Genomic DNA, 17,881 nt, shown 5'->3' with positions numbered 1-17,881 from the left:
AGTGTACCCCTCAGTGTCAATCAAAATAAAGTGCAGCGAAATATAGAGGTCACAGCAGTACATCAGCATTTCAGAAATAAAACCATCTATTTGAATTACTGCTAAAAAGAATCCAGCTAGATTTTCACCCCTTGTAGAGTATTTTAAGTCTTATTTCGAAAACAGCCCCATTAACTGATTAGATGATGGAGAGATTTCTTTTAAAGCAAAGCTTCATCTAACTGCTCGTTCATTAGTGTGCTTTTGTGATAATATTCTAAACCCTTTCTTCTAAATTATAGTATATGTATTTTTTGTGTTTTTATATTGTAAACCGCTCTGTGACCCTAGAATGAAGGGTGGCATAGAAATTTAATAAATAAACCAATGTGTTTGGTAAGAGACAAATGCTTAGTGTAGTAGTATCTGATGGAGTTTGTTTGTTTGTTTATTGAATTTATACCTTCTTCTTCAAAGAGTTCAGGGTGGTAAACACAATTCACCCCTTCCTCATTTAAGTCTTACAACAACCCCATTGGGTAGGTTAAGCTGTATGGCTGTGACGGGCCTAAAGTCACCCATTGAGTTTAACAGATGAGCTCATATTTGAACCCTGGGCCCTTGGGGCCTAGTCTGGCACTCTTAAAACCACCACACTGGCTATGCAGGATAGCGGAGACTATTGTTTAGGGTTGTTTTTAGTCTGTTGTTGTTGTTAAAATGTAATGGGTTTTTCTTGTCATATTAAATGTTTTGATGACTTTTTATGGACTAGATACCATTTTGTGAGGTGATTGCTCTAAACAGTGGTACAGAGGTCTTCTAAATACATAAATATTCTATTTACAACAGTCTGATCTCAAAGGGCATCCTGAACCACTCATTCTAAGGCCTAGTTGTCATGAACAAGCCTTGCCTGTACTGTAGGTGGTATTACTCAATTGTGTAAACGTCCACCCGCCATTCTGCAATGACCCCATCATTTCAGAGGGTTGGGATAGATGACCCTGGGGGTACCTTCTAATTCTATAAGAGGGGTACAGCCTAGAAACAATTTACTTTTTCATTTGCTGTTTTTGAGAACTTGGTCCCAAGAAATGTGGCTATCCTAGTCATATATTTAAGTCCACATTCCACTTTTCTTTTCCCCAATACCTTTTCCTTACAGTAGAGTGCTACACATCTGCTCCCCGTCCCCGCCCCCCTTACTGGTGTTAACGTCTTCAGAACTGAAACAGTTAAGTTTTTTTTTGTTTTTGCTGTGTGTCACTATTTTTCATAATGGTCCCCGCTGCTCTGGCATTAGGCAATTGGCCAAATTAAAAAATAATTACTACATTAAACAGAGCAAGGGCACATGAAAAACAGGCCACGATTGAAAAATTTAATTGGAAAACCACATGCAGATACTATGAGTCTCTCCATGTGATCTTATTACATGGAAAAGAAATTAGCAGCTAGTTCAAAAGCTGCTGACCAGGAGCTCAGCTCCACCTGTGTGTACTGAAATTGCATACAAAATACACATCCTTTAAATAGCATTGAAATGTTCCGGTGTTATGGTTGGAAATTATCCTGTTCAGTAGCTCTTCAGTCCTTCTCACCTTTATGTTTTGAAGGCTTGGTTGCTGGCCAGCACCTCTGCTGTATCTGGAGAACACTGTTTAGAGCTGGAGCATAGTTGATATCATAGGACCATAAAATTGTAGAGTTTGAAGGGAGTGTGAGGGTCATCTAGTCACAACCCCCCTGCGATGCAGGAATCTTTTTTCCCAGTGTGGGGCTCAAACCCACGACCCTGAGATGATGAGTCTGATGCTCTACCGACTGAGCTATCCCACCTGCCTTTTATATTTAATATTTCACAACTACTTTGCAATTTTTTTAAAGCAATACATTACATGATGTGAAGGAAATTAACTTTTTTCATAGCTTCTGCTTTTATGGCTTGTTGCATACTGTATGGGAGTGTGTATTGTACTAGTCTGTTTGGTTGGGAATTATTGGGTTAACTCTCTATGCTTGCCTTGCCCTGGGGCTCAAATTTATCTTGCAAATTGATAAATTGAAAAATTGATAAATTCTTCTTCTTCTTTTAAAAAACCTAACCTCAAAATCTTCCAGTTTTTGTCAGATTCATGGAATTATTGTACATTCTTTATCAGGGCAAGATGAAGCTAATATAAGGTTACCAGATTTTTTCCAATGAATCCAGGGACACTTTTCAACTTCAATTGATTTTGTATGGGGACTGATTTGTAAACCCGGGGACGTCTGCTAACCTTAAGCTAATAGTACTTTTCTGTTGAAATAATTACAATAGACTTCAACTTAATGGACAGAGAGTACGAAGATCAAGGTTGCTGCTTAACTTAAATCAAAACCTAGGATCATTTCTAGCTTCATTGGCCTAAATTTTAAAAAGACAGAAAGTGAACTGATGCATATGCATGTTTTGGTTTGTTTCAATTTCTTTTTATTTCTTCCCTGCCCTTTATACTAAGTTCTCCCAAGGCATCTTATGATAAAAATAGTAAAAACAATGGAACAGTTAATATAATAAAAGCAGCATCAGATAAAATTTTATGTGTTGTGGGCAAGCAATAAAATAAGTAAAAAGGATGGGATTGGGGGAAGGGGCAGGAGAAGTCTTTGGGGTCTGTTTAAAGGCTATAACCTCAGGTGTCACATTACTACTAACTGTTTCATTTGATAAATATCACTGCCATGTTCTGTTTTGTCGTTTGCATTTGGAAATGCAAACAGTGGTCCATTCATGGAGTTCTTGAATATTCATGTTGACAATCATTGTGATTCCGTCTAAGGTCCCTGTCCCTTTCCCAATCCTGATGCCTTTCTTCACAAAGCTTTTCCTGAATCACAAAAGATGCACCTGTCATGTACTGTCAGCTCTCAATTAATCATCTCTGCTCAAATTTTCCTGCCGTGGAGTCGCATTGCTTAAAGTGGTCAGCAGCACTCTGGAGAGCTCTGCTCAATGCCCTGGTTGGAGAACGCAGAGAGCATTTTCTCACACCACATTTTTCTCTCTCCTACAGAGAGTGACAGAAACAGATAATTGCTCTCCACATGCAAGCGAAAGGTGGGAACTGTCAGGTGGAAATTTGAGTGATGTGAATGGCAGCGCATCATTGGGCCAATGCCCCTGACATTTTTGGCCATTAGCATGTTACAAAGATTTGGGCTGTAGCTTAGTAGCAGAGCATCAGCTCTGCATGCAGAAGGTCACAGGGGTGAGCCTCAACATCTCCAGGTAAGACTAGGAGAGGCTCCTTACCTGAAACCCTGGAGAGCCACAGCACTGAACTAGATGGGCCAATAGTTTAACATAGCACAAGGCAGCTTCATCTGTTCCTGTGTGCATATTTAGCTATTTTCTCCTCATAGCCTGAAGTGAATATGAGAACGTATCAATGAAAGTAGAGCTTGGAGAGGAATCTTGCAATGAAGCTATCATGTTCATTGACAGAAATGGTTTTGATGGACTAGACCAGGGGTCAGCAAACGTTTTCAGCAGGGGGGCGGTCCACTGTCCCTCAGACCTTGACGGGGGCCAGACTCTATTTGGGGGGGGGGATGAACAAACTCCTATGCCCCACAGATATGTATTTTAAATAAAAGCACACATTCTGCTCATGTAAAAACACCAGGCAGGCCCCACAAATAACCCAGAGATTCATTTTAAATAAAAGGACACAATCTACTCATGTAAAAACACACTGATTCCCGGACTGTCTGCAGGCCAGATTTATAAGGCGATTGGGCTGGATCTGGCCCCCAGGCCTTAGTTTGCCTACCCATGGACTAGACTGCTAGTTGTACTTGCAGGATTTGTGGAAATTCTTGATTATTGGCAGGTTGTATTTGATCTTAGAATGTTACTTTTTTAAAAAAAACGTTTTCATTGTCACTTTTTTTAATGGGCTTGTCTGTTTTAACTAAGCATACTTTAATGTGCTTATGGAGCTGTTATTGTGGAATTTAATTACGTACAGCTTGAATAATTGATTTTAAAGCTGTAAACTGCGTAGAAGCCATTTTGGCCTATAAGTGGTACATTAATAAATAACAAGAACAATAATAATTCATAAACCTAACTCCTTTCTCGGTGGCTTATTTTAATTTGAACCATATTCAAAACATCAAGTTGATAACAACTTGAAATTCTTTGTGTAAGTGAGAGTACAGAACTGCATAATACAAATAGAAATGATCTTGCAGTTCATGTACTTCCCTGGATCAGCGTGTCTCTGATCATATTAGCTTGCAGTCATTCCGTTCTACCTCTGGTATTTGTTTTGCCAAGCTATTACAGCTTATGGCATCAAATGTCAGATATTGCAGAAGTTGCAAGGTTGCCATTGATCTGAATCACATCTTTCATTTGATAGAACTCCCAACTGCTAGTAGGAGAAAAAAAGCTACTGTCTGATAAATCCAACAAATTGCTAGATGTGAAAATGATTGAATTGCAGGTTTTAGGAATGAAAGCACAGCTTGAGACCTATAAACAAAAATTCAGTGATTTGAATATGCTTGCATTTAACGCCAAATGGTTTGACAATTGCATGCAATAATTATGGGCTGTATAATCCTGAAAGTATTTGGTTTAGAAAGCCAGAGGAGTTTAATTATAAGCACTTTGTGAGGTCCATAACACATACGTTAGAGTCTTACTTAAAAAAAAAAATTATAGCTGCAGCATTAAAAAAAAAAGCTGCAGTATTTTTAAAAAATTATAGCTTTTATCAGTGTTTGGTAAGTTTTATTATACTAATGAAATAATATTTTTAAATATGCAGCTTGGTTTCCATATGGCTTGAATGAATAATTGTGGAGAGCATATTTAACTGTGTATCAGAGCTCTCGGTGCATAGCTATTGCAAAAACTGTAGGTTTACTTTTACTGTAAATGTTCCCTGGGGGTTTCTAGGCTGCCATGTAATACTTAGTAGTTTAAAGTTTTGTATTCATACTTTGCCAGTATATAATCCATTACATAAGAAATTTGTACAAATGTAAATGGCAAATAGCTTTCACCAGTTGAGTATATTTGAACAACAGTCACCCCCACAAAAACAATTAAAAAAATTAAAAAATATAATAATAAAATAAAAAATTCCAAGTTGGAAGAAAAGTTTGGAGGATCAGAACCCAAACAGCATGACGTTCATTTCATGGTGCTAAGAAACTGTTCTCTTTGGATATGGTAACTTGAAAAAGTAAAGTAGACTAAACCAGTTCCAAGATGCTTCTCCCTTTTAGGGTTGTATGTCAACTATCCATTATCTGTTGAAAGGAGATGGTCCAAAAGTAAAGATCGTTACAAACAGTTCCATCATGTACAGAGCATTTCTTTCTGTGCTTTCCTGTTGTTTAAAATTCAGATTCCCACCCAGAGGCAGGTAAAGGTGAAGGTAAAGGACCTGTGGACAGTTAAGTCCAGTCAAACTTGTCTATGGTACTCAGGCATTTCAGGCTAAAGGAGCCGGTGTCTGTTTGCAGACAGCGTTCCCGGTCAGGATTTGTGTATTGTAGTTGCTTGTTGGGGATCGGCACCTTCTTTCTAAAGTAGCATCCCCAATAATCTCAAGGGCAGCCTCTTTGTCCCAGTCTAACTCTGAAGGTAACACTTTGGGGTTTGTCAAAAAATAAATGCCACATCCGAAATGATTCAGCTGTGCACAGTTCTCTTTAGCAATAAAAAGAAGCTGTTGACATTTTGATTGCTTTGGAAAATAGCACACTGCAGCATGACAGTGACATCAGTAATAAAAGTTCAAGTGAAAATTCTTGCCGTCACCACAGGAGGATTAAAAGGCCTGACAGCACATTATAACTTGGTCATCGGCAAGATGAAGCAGGGCCACCATGAGGAGCTTTCATGCTCGGTGATGCTGCCTGCAGATAAATCTTTTTCATTTTCTCCTTTTATTACTTCATTGCGCTTTATCAAGCCACTGTGCATGTTTTCAATTAGCAAGCTGAAACCTCCAAATGGAGATCAGTTGCTCTTTATATTTAGAAGAGGGAGCTGTCTAATGACACGGCTAAAATATTTGGGAAGCGTGCTTTTCAGAGCATTAAATCTCATTCAGCTGCAAAGGCCTTGCAACTGTTTGTTCTTTAAAAAGAAAAGAAAACCACCTGACTGAGCATGCCTGATGTGAACTAATGACACTTCAATCAGTTTTGGAGAGGCAGGAGATTTGACCTCTATTTCATTTTTTATTTTTTTCACTAAAACCCAGCAAACAAGGGTATTTTGTTTGCCAGAGAGAAACTTGTTAGAAATGGGGAAGGGGAGAGAGAGGATGTTGGATGTCTTGCCCAGCATATCTGAATCACATATTCTGCACTGGAATGCAGAAATCCCTCCCTCCATTCATTCCTGGTCAGGGTGAGAAATCTGACTTCAATGGCCATCCCACCCACCAAGGCATGCCTACAAGCACACACACACACACAATTTAACAACAATATGTTATTTTTCATTCTTTCATATTCAAAAGCTCTGCATTTCATGTTTTTTGAAGTGAACTTTCACTATTCTGTGTCCTGAAGAGTTTTCACTTCAGTAAAGTTCATCAGTGAGCCCCCTTAACTAGTTCTTAAATTAAATCTATATTTAAACTCATGGATTCCAAGGCATAAGGTGAAAAATGAACATCAAGAATATGCTGGATCATCTCTCCCCAGTCATTCCAAATGATGCTGAATACTCATGAGATTCACATCTTGTTGCCAGGGGTCTGTTCAGAAACACAGAAACACAGAAAAGCCAAGATTGGGACCAAATGTACTTTATAACTCCACAGTTAGGTAGAGGAGGGGTGAGCTATAAAGGTTGGATAGCAGCTCCCTTTAGCTCTCCTTTAAAGGTAAAAGGACCCCTGACAATTAAGTCCAGTCACGAACGACTCTGGGGTTGTGGCACTCATCTCGCTTTACAGGCCGAGGGAACCAGCGTTTGTCTGCTTCTGTAGGCAGTTTTTTTGGGTCATGTTGCCAGCATGACTAAGCTGCTTTTGGCGAAACCAGAGCAGTGCACGGAAACGCCATTTACCTTCCCACTGGAGCAGTACCTATTTATCTACTTGCACTGCGTGCTTTCAAACTGCTAGGTTGGCAGGAGCTGGGACTGAACAACGGGAGCTCACCACATTGCAGGGATTCGAACCACCCACCTGATCAGCAAGCCCAAGAGGCTCAGTGGTTTAGACCCCAGCACCACCCGCATCTCTAGGTCTCCTTTAGGTATCCCTAATTTGGGGTCTCTGAATTTATGTCTGAGGCCCAGTTTACATCTGAGTTCCCATCCCAGCTCCTACTGATGAGCAGTGTCTTAGCTTTAAGCAACCCTCCAGTATCACAACATATCTGCTGCAGATCCTGCTTCCATACTGGTTGAACCTTTGCTCAAGCTCAGGTTCGCTCAAACCTCAGGTACCATGAATGGACCTTGGACAAAACATTAGCCACCCAGTGCATTTTTGTTGTGCATGGCCTCCCCTGTCAGGAAATAACAAAGGACTGAATGTCCGGACCATTGGTTTGATGGCATCTTCTTGAAATTTTCTAGAAATTGTCACATGGGCAGCAGACTAGCAATGCATGTTTGTCTTCCTATTCAGAACATGCTCAGCATTTAACAGAGGTGTGCAGGTAGTTTGGCCTTGTATGTGGTGGTGTCTGTAATTGTCTACCTATAAGCAGGGAGCTAATTCAGGCAGCAATTTCAAATAATTGTCAGTGGCCCGAGGGTAGTCTGAGTTAGCATACAAATTAAGACCTTCCCTGGCCCTGTTCGAGATGGAGAACAGCAGAGGCAATGGGAAAGAAGATTGCATTTTGGAGTGATAGAGTATATGACTTGAACATAGCAGGGAGACAGAATGAAAAGATGGAGTTCTGTTGGCTGACAGTATAAAGGCAAATGAGGGATTGTTCAGAAGAGGAGGCTGTGTGGGAGTGAATGGAGAATGCAGGATGTGGTCATATATGCTGAAAAGAGAAATACATAAAAATCAGCCAGTGAAGTGGGGAGACCAAACTGTGTGAGAAAAGGCAGAACAGGAGAAGCAGCAAGATTGAAGCCCTCCAGATGTTCCTGTGCTCTCATCAGCCCCAGCTAGCAAAGCCAAAACACCAGGGTTCATGGGAGTTGGAGCCCAACAACTTAAATTCCCCACCCCTGCTGTAGTGGAACAGAGCATGGCACTATCAACTATCCCTAGGAGTCTATAATGCTTGTCGCAGCACACAAAACTGATTCCTGAAAGGTGGTCCTTCCACAAAGGATTCTAATTTGGGTTCAGGGTGTACTCTTTAGCCTCTATAGGCCACTCCCCATTTATGTGGAGGTTACGTTCTGGTGCACCGCACACTTAAGTGAAATTGTGTATATTTGAAACACCATTGAAAAAGCCTGCAAACACCCTCTAAACCTCTGGAAATCTTTGAAAAAACAAAAACCCGCCAACTCCACCACAGTTGCTCCCTCCAAACCTAATTGCACAAACTCCAACTCTCTACAGCAGGCTTCCTCAACCTCAGCCCTCCAGATGTTTTTGGCCTACAATTCCCATCATCCCTAGCTAGCAGGACCAGTGGTCAGGGATGATGAGAATTGTAGTCTCAAAACATCTGGAGGGCCGAGGTTGAGGAAGCCTGCTCTACAGGCACAGACATCAGTGCAAAGGCTCCTAGGATTGCACTTGTGAAGGTCGTGGGATTGCTAGACACTGTTTTTGCACCATTTTTGCCCTTTTTGCCCTCTTTTACAGCCATTTCTCCGCATTTGTGCTACTTCTGGCCATGAGCATGCACACAAATGAGAAGTTGCCTGTACTTTCAAATGCTATATTTTCCCTTTTAATTCACTCCTTAACCTATTGCTTGTTAAAATTCTGTTGTGTAAAGGACGTTTCACTTCTTAGGCTGAACCAGTTGCACTTCAGTATTTGCTTGTGACCCTTATCATGTGCATTTGCCACAGTACCAAGGTGGCTGAGCTCACGCACTCGCTGCCGAACAGTTTTCTTTTTTTACTAGCACAGCAAAGTCTGAGGAGTAAGGCAATAAGTTTCCAAAGCCTAAGCAAATGATTAGATGGGAATTCTCGAATAATGGAATAATTCCTAGAATGCCATAAAGAGACTTCCATTAAAACTCTAATAGGACTTCCAGCTGGCTCCGTTTGATGCAAAGCCTCCGTCTCCAAAAGGAAATGAATGAAGGAGTCGGTTTTCCTTTCATGTGGTGTGGGGGGTCATTTGTTCTGCGGTTGCAGAGAGTTCCACACTATTGTGCTGGTAGCTGCTGACTGGCACCACTCATGTGCCGTAAAGCTTCTTCATCTATCTTAAATCCAAGATTATGTGTTTGGAGAAAAGCCCCAGCAATTGTGGTGGAGGTTTCATCGCGTTCAGCTGGCAGAATGCGATAACACTGGCCTGAGCAGACGGGTGCCATCCATTCTTCTGTCATCCGTGAGCCACAGAGAGAGTGTGTGCCAGTGCCAAATCTCACGCACCACAAAGCAATGTGGAAGAGTTGCTTGGCCAGGTGGTGGTGGTGCTGTGTGGATGCTTTCAACTTTATGTGTCATCTGTGGGAGAGGAATGACTGTTTCCTTCACAGGTGAAAACATCTAAGCTGGGTGAAAATGCTAAATAAATAATATTTCAGACAGGTAAGCACAGAGTCTGCAGAGAAATAGTAAGCAATTTGCATAGTTCCCCATTTCTAATGTTAAACATGACTTCCACCCCCCCAGAAATATATCAACTAAAGCTAGGTGATTAATTTATTACATTCTAGGGTTGTCATATTTCAAACAGTGAAAATTCAGACAGAAAAGGTTTGTTTGTTTTTTTAGTTTTCCCCAAAGTTGTTGGGTTGTTTTTTTTTGCAAGATCACAAAAACATTTTCCGCTTTTGAACTATTTTAAGGGGAAATTGGCAAAATCAGCACTGCCAACATGGGCTATTATACGGCCGGATTTCCCCAGACATTTAGCCGGTTTCCAGACGCTGCTGGTGAATGCAATATTCTGGATATGTCTTGAAAATTCTGGACGCATGGGAACCCTGTTACATTCTTGGTTGAAGTGAAATATGTAGAGAGACAAATGAGGAACATCTGTGATTTAAAAACCAAATAGAATTCTTATCTTTAAAAGGTATCTCACATTTCTTTTAATCTGGTGCTCCAATACAGGCCTCTTGGAGTTAGGGACTTCTCACTTCTGCCCATCTCTTCACAATATGTTGACATTGAGAATGAGCTGTTTCTCATTTTCCAGCAAGGCATCCTTCAGAGGTTCTGAGTGCCATGATCCTCTGAAGAATTAGTTGACAGGGCAAATGTATTTTCTCTGTGGGAGATATTTAGAATTGGTTCTGTTCAATGTAGGATATGCCTTACAAAAAGGAAGTGAAACGATCACAAAACGAACTTTCCCACCTCTTTAATGTGTCCTGTTTTTGTAACATCCCACTGCCACAACAGTTGTTGCTCCAGAAAAATGGAGCCAATCCCAAAATTGGTCTCGCATGCAAAAGACTGCTTGAAAATTCAATCTGTTGATTTCATCAGATAAGAATGAACAAGATGCAGCCCTCCTAGATTTTCACATTTAGGCTGAGAAAGAGTTTTTCACCCAAACAAAATTAGCTGTCAACTCTGGAGGTGTGGTCCTTTTTTCCTCAGCCCCTGTCCAATAGAATAGTGTGCTTTCACATATTTCCAGACAGTTCATGGGAGAGACTTGATTTGTTAAGTCTTGCTTTATTTTCATCTGTGTGTCATAGATGAAGTGCCCCTTGTTTTCTGTTTGTGATATTATCTCCTTTATTGTGAGTTACTCATGCATTGTGGATATGACTTGCTCTGTGAAGCATCTATGCTGGGGCAGAAAGCTGGGCCAGATGATATTTGTGTCAGCTTCAGAACTTACAATTCAATGAAAGCTGCTGGTTTATTAGCTATATTTATAGAGAAAACAGGTTGCAAATGTCAACTAGGATAGCGTCTAAATATAATCTGAAATAACATCTAAAACGAGTTTTCACTTTATTTGATATTTAACCTGCTTTCATGAGCTGAGAATGAAAAAGCATGATATTTTCGATACATGTAAACAAGATTGCTTTCAGAGCTAGCAGTATGGTAATCAGGGTGTTGTGTACTGCATGGAAATAAAGGTACTTTATGAATTCATTTATTAGTTCTCCTTGTTTACAATGTTTGAGTAGAATGGCATGCTGGCTGTACTGAGAAATAGTGCACGTATGGCAGGCAATACTACTGTTAAATTCTAATTCCCTAACAGAGAGAGAAAAAACAATTTAGGCTCATGTTGCAAAACCAAAATCTGCAAATGGTAGTCTATGTTTTATATGCCCAGTGTTACCCGGTTTGGTTTGCAAAGGGTAAATTATTTTGCTTTACCTCTTTATTTCCTCTTCCACACCTCATTTTCCAATAAGAAGAAAACTGTACCAGTTATATACATATATTGGGTAAAGTCTCCCTGCAAACCAGCCACTTAACCCCCCCCCCAAAAAAAAACCCCACAACTGCTTTAAAGGATTTGGAGAACTTCCAAAGCATATTTTTTGGGGGGAAGGGGAGTTCTGGAAGGGTAGAAAGAGAATCTAGATGTTCCATTGTGGAAATGGATTTTGGCTGTGCAAATGGGTGAACATCATTGGGTGGTACCCATTGATTTCTGAGGATACGTATGCCTGTCTCAATTGGAGCTTCACATTTTGTACACATTGAGGGGAGAGTGGCAAAGAATCCAATAAACATCTGGAAAGGGAAGCGCTATTTCAATATTTTAACCATCATGAAATACACTATGTTGTTTATAGCTCTATGCCAATTATTATAACTTTGTTATTTCCTTTGGCATTCCTAATTCCTTTGACATTCCCTGGAAAGTACATGTGGGATTTGAGCTGCAGAGAAGAATTACGTGCATCTTGAACTTTAGTTACAGTTTTGCCATGAATCTCAGTGGCAATCAGTTTTCACACTGGTAGTGGTGGGATATGTCTATGATATGTTCTGGGTAGTAGCGTGTGGTGGTGTAATGATAATTAACCTTATTCATTATATCTTCCAGTGTAGACCAAGTCACATGCAATAGTGCCTTTATTTTAGGCTCTAAAACAATAAGGAGGGAACAGGACATTGGTTGGACTCAGCTCTATGGATCCAAAAATGCATTTAGGTCACAACTTGGCTAGCAATTCAATATTGCTAACCTATTATTTGGTAGCAAGCGTTTAATGAGATTTCAGCTAGGAAAACTCCCTTGCCTGGTGCAGAATTTTGCTGTTATTTCCCACCCATTTTATGGAGTAGGATGCCAGACGGTTTTGTGGATGGCTCTTTTAAATGTTTGTCTATAATTATTTTTGATTGCCAGATTTCAGTTAAACGCCACTTGTCTTAACACTAATCAGAATAATATGACCATCAGCTTTGCACTTTGAAAAAGAACAAAGTAAGCAAGCCCTTAACTATTACAATAATTTATGAAATCTTTGGGTTTATTTAAAATTAATTACCTCTCACGTCAGCCATCAGACTGGCACTGCCCATCCTGTATTACTACATGTAATACCTGTTGTTTGGTCATCAATTTGGGATGGGAGTGGGATGAAAACTCTCCCATGTCTACACTACAGTGCCATGTCCGATGCACAAAGCCCTATATAGCTCAGGACCATTTCTTAAATACCCAGTTGATCACTGTGGTCTGCAGATGATGGCCTCCTGCAGATACCATATTCTCAGGAGGTCTGTTCCACACAATACGGGAAGTGGGTCTTTAGAGTTGTGGCATCTACCCTTTGGAATGCCCTGCCCATAAATATTAGTCAAACACCATCTCTGATGTATTTTTGCACCTACTGAAGTCTTTCCTCCTCCAACAAGTCTTTTGACCTGAGATCTTTCCCTTTCTGTATCTGAACTGCAAATGTTTTAAATATGTTTCATTGTTTCATCATTTGTTGTTTGCTGTCCTGAGCTCCTTTGGGAGTATGGGTATAAATTTAATAAATAAAAGAAATGCAGTAAGCAGTAAATCAGCCCTTGCCCTTCTTCCCTTTGCATGCTTATTACAAATTGTTAAATTGCTTCCATGAAAGTAGGCCACAAAAACATGAAGGACTAATTTTGTGACTTTGGGGAAGGTTATCTAGAGAAAGAAAATACAAAATAAACTTTTAATCATGTTTGCTTTCCCCTTTCTTGCTCCAGTACCCAGCTGCCCTAATGAATCTGGGAGCGATTCTTCATCTCAACGGCAAACTTCTGGAGGCAGAATCAAACTATCTCCATGCCCTTCAGTTTAAACCAGATGATGTCATCACACAGTCAAATCTACGCAAACTCTGGAATATTATGGAAAAACAAGGCTTAAGAACATCTAAAACATGACCTGACATGAGCTGGAAGGGGGGAAACCCAGAACCTTTCTTTGCAAAGGGTGAAAGAAGTCAAATCCAGAACAACTTCCAGGGTGCTATTTTGTTGAGTGCTCTTGTTGGACTGCACTGCAAGTGTTGAAGGTTGTAATTGCTGCTAGGAGAACCTACAGGGCTGCTTCTTGGTGTGACATTTTGATAATGAGAGAAAGGTGGAAACTCTCTCAGGAGTTTCATGAAGGACTTGATAGTTACTCCCACAAGCATAAAAATGAATTAGATTTGAAACTTGAGCACTTGAAAGGGGGGCCCTTTCGAGCATATTTGCCAGGCCATTGTAGTCATTTTCACATTGCTCATTTTCATGTGGTTTCTGGTAGAAAAATCATGCTGGCCTATATAACATCCATCCAGTCAACATGGGATTTTAGTAAAGGATATAGACTGGCTTAAGTTATTTTCTGAGGCTGTAATTCATTAAAATGTATACTAAAACCCAATGTGTTTGCAATTTGTCTTAATATTGTGTATCTCCTTAGGGCTGCCTGCTTATCTGTTTCACAGATGAGTGCAACCATTTGAAAGATGAAACACAATTTGCAATCTATCTTGACAAGGGCACATTTTGTTTCAGCCTGTTGTTAAGAACATTATTTGAAGACATTAACAAATACCTTGTTAGCTGTGTTTTGAGGGGAGTAAGCAAGGGTCAGCATTGCACTCACCCAACAGAAATGTCTCCAAGCAGGAAGAATTAAGGCAGGCTGTAGATGTGATAAACACAACCATGTTTGTTTTCTTGTGTAGCTGCTTTGTTCCTGTCAAAAGTGGGAGTGATCTAAAAAAAATTGAAATGAAAAGTGGAGAAGTGAGCTGAACATTTCTCAGAGAGCTTTCATCCGCCATCTTTTTATTGTGCTTTATAGATTCAGGCGGGACGCGGGTGGCGCTGTGGGTAAAAGCCTCAGCGCCTAGGGCTTGCCGATCGAAAGGTCGGCGGTTCGAATCCCCGCATCGGGGTGCGCTCCCGTTGCTCGGTCCCAGCGCCTGCCAACCTAGCAGTTCGAAAGCACCCTTGGGTGCAAGTAGATAAATAGGGACCGCTTTCTAGCAGGAAGGTAAACGGCGTTTCCGTGTGCAGCTCTGGCTCGCCAGAGCAGCGATGTCACGCTGGCCACGTGACCCGGAAGTGTCTTCGGACAGCGCTGGCCCCTGGCCTCTTGAGTGAGATGGGCGCACAACCCCAGAGTCTGGCAAGACTGGCCCGTACGGGCAGGGGTACCTTTACCTTTACTTTTATAGATTCAGGCAAGTTATACCAGTTTAGCTCACTTCTAGGATTGGAATCAGGTTGCAAAAAAAAGTATCCCAAGTGATGGAGAAACAGGTTGCAAGGCAGGAAGTACAGATGGGGGAAATCTTATACAATTCACACTTTCCAGAACAATCAGATCCAAAACACAGCCATCCTTCAAAATCAGCACTTTTCCGAATTTTGCAATGCAGTTCTCCAACCAAATAATGAGCACAAATATGGATATAACTGAGGGGAAGTGATGTGCAAAAAATTAAAGTGTCTGAGGTAAAATTGCATACAAATAGATGAATATTAGGAGAAATTTGCACTGAAATTCTGGTGAATTTTCATGAGGGCAGTTTAGAAAAATCCACAATCTGATGTGGAAAAGATGTGAAGATGGGAAAGATGAAAAATGGAGAAAAGCCAGAATTGTTAGATTTGCCCATGCCTTGCAGGAAGAGGGTTCAGTTTCTTCTACTACCATGCAACTTTTGAAAAAGAAGAGAGTCCCACACATGCACACACGCGCGCGCGCACACACACACACACACACACTACTCTTCAGATGCAAATAGGACAGGCATGTGAAAAAGAAACATGGCGGAACTGTCACATTTAGTTTGAGAGCAAGGGACTGTGTAGGTCCAGCTGGCCGTGGCACTGCTCTTGAAATTATGCTGACAACAGTTGCATCCATCCACACAGTATAGTCCTTTAGCTTGAATATACCATGCCTTGTGGCTCACACAGGACAGTTGTCAGCATCAAGCTGATGCACAGCTACCTTGTGCCGAAGCGCAGTGCAGCCGTGTTCCTGTTATTACTGTCAAAACAGAATGCTAACCTTTTACTTGCATCTCTGCCTACGGAGCAGCTACATGTTACTGGAACAATTTGAAGACGTGTGCAATTGGTGAATATGTTTGTGAAATGTTAGCAATGAGATTTATCAGCAGTTTGTGGGAAGGGAAATATTTTGCTACAGGCAGCAAGAAACTAAAAGGATTTAATTCTTTTAGCATCTAGCGAATTCACAGGGTGTTAGACTGAAAGGGATTATGTGACTGACAATGGTTGCCAATTATTTTTGCATATGCTTAACGTTTTTACATACAGGGGGGAAAACATTTGTGCAGTTTCCAACTCAATATTGCATCTTTTTTCTTTCTTTATCTCAGTAAAGTGGCACCATTCATTTTCCTTAACATTTCAGTTCATTTGGCATAGTTATTACAATCTGTATTTTTTAAAAAATATTTTAAAACATATTAGACTGATCTGTGCTCTTTCGGCCATTTACCAACTTCTTTTATTGGGTAGGCAGGTTTTTTAATGACATAATAGGATCTATTTCAACATTCATTACAACACAAGTGGGCATAAATTTAGGCCAGGTTCCAAAAAACAATTTTAGCCATGTCTGAGGGCATTTTTTTTTATTTTTTTTGCTTCCATGCCGTAGCACAAGCTGCTACTGAAACTCTTTTTTTTGTTTCAGTGGCCATTTTCAATGGAAGGTGGGGCTGCAGTTTGCGAAATGTGTTTTTTGTATCCTGGCCTTATATCATGGAATACCCTTAAAATGAAGATTATTAAGGGAACTCCCATAATCCATTATGTGAAAGTTTCCTTTGACTGGGTATCATTCCATTGCTGCCTACTTCTGGATTAATACATTGTTGGCACTCTTTATTTTTCAACTGAAGCAAAAAATAAAGTCATTACCTAGTGTTTCACAACTGTTGTTAGCCTTCTAGTTTGCTTTTCACGCTGTGTTTTTAAATGTTTTGAGGTGTGTATTGGTGCTTAGAAGGAAATGAGAACACATTTATTCTGTGCTGTTTAATTACTTCAGCTATCTTAATGTATACATGTTAAGGAGTCTTGCAATATCGCTCTATCGGCATAACTACTATTTGTCACTATTTGTAATAGCATTTTGCATTAGATGCACTTTGTTTTTCTTTTAGCAAGCTTGGTAATCATAGACCATCAGTTACAAGTGTCTTACAACCCTCTCCTCAATTCTAACTTTTTGACCTTCTGCAGAATCAATGACCTTTGGACTTGGCTCAAGGTGAAAGCCTAAACTCTGCTGTTTAGGAAGGAGGAAAGTAAAATCTTACAAGTTTGAAATTCAACTTTTCAGGTTAAGTCATATGACAACATATTACAGTCTTTAGTACTACAGCCATCATTCCACACCATATTTCTGAGCAGGTATAAAAATAAATGCTATATTAACCTTTAAAACTGCGTCTTCTTTTTAAAATTGTAATCCTATGCATATCTACTCAGAAGTAAATTCCACTGATTTCAATGGGCTTACTCCTGTGTCGGATTGCAGCCTAACTGGCATCCCCAAATGGCTCAAATTTCAGCTTTCAGATGCAAGTACAACTTCCTGATTGTAACATTTCACTGTTGCTCTAGCTTCTCCATTTCTTATGTTTCATTCTTTTTTCCACATTAATTGCACAAAAGCAGTTCACACTTTTATGGTGGCATTGTCTGTCTCATTTCAAACAACGACAGGTGGAAGGTTTTTTTAAAAATAAATAAGAAGATTGTTCCATGTTCCTCCATACATTTTCACTATGGGGCTGGGATTTGTAACTTTCAATTTTGGAATAAGTTTAAATTGTTGTCTCTGCTCAGGGATTTGTGGTGGATATTGCAGACAGTGCTTAAAAAAAAGAGCACAAGTTTACTAAATTAAATTTTTATTTTTTTGAGAACTGTTATTTGTATAAATTATCAAGATTTGTAGGCTTTCCTTTTTGTAGACATGATTGTTTATGTGCCAGATAAGAAAATCCTTTTTGTTTTCAGTAATAAATGATTGATAACAAATACTTTGCACATGCTGTCATCTATTGCACTCAATATTATCGCAAAAATGAATGATTCTACCCATACTCAGTTTAAAGAAGCCAACATTTGGGATGTAAATCACTTGCCAGAACTTCAGAAAGTACATTTTCATGTACATTTAAAATAGGTATGTGTCTGTCTTTGCTTGTGTGTGTGTGTGTGTGTGTGTGTGTGTGTGTACTAGAGTTATTCTAAAAAAGATTCATCCCTATGCTCTGTATGCAAGAACTCTGTACCAGTTTAAATTGGGAAGATCAATGT

The 17,881-nt window shown here is 40.0% G+C and overlaps 1 protein-coding gene across 1 annotated transcript in view; it reads left to right on the top strand.

Moving 5' to 3' along the window:
* TMTC2 (transmembrane O-mannosyltransferase targeting cadherins 2) overlaps window positions 1-17,599 on the top strand; it is a 195,942-nt gene extending 178,343 nt beyond the window's left edge. The window contains exons 12-13 of the mRNA XM_083699166.1: window positions 13,280-14,378; window positions 14,755-17,599. Coding sequence (XP_083555292.1) covers window positions 13,280-13,459 — 180 coding nt within the window. The 3' untranslated portion in view covers window positions 13,460-14,378; window positions 14,755-17,599. The remainder of the gene's footprint in view (window positions 1-13,279; window positions 14,379-14,754) is intronic.
* Window positions 17,600-17,881: the final 282 nt, after the last annotated feature.

Source organism: Podarcis gaigeae, assembly GCF_964106915.1.
Source record: "Podarcis gaigeae genome assembly, chromosome: 10".
In the NCBI taxonomy this organism is placed as follows: domain Eukaryota; kingdom Metazoa; phylum Chordata; class Lepidosauria; order Squamata; family Lacertidae; genus Podarcis; species Podarcis gaigeae.
The sequence above is the reverse complement of the archived record's forward strand: the minus strand, read 5'-3'. Positions and strand labels throughout refer to the sequence as shown.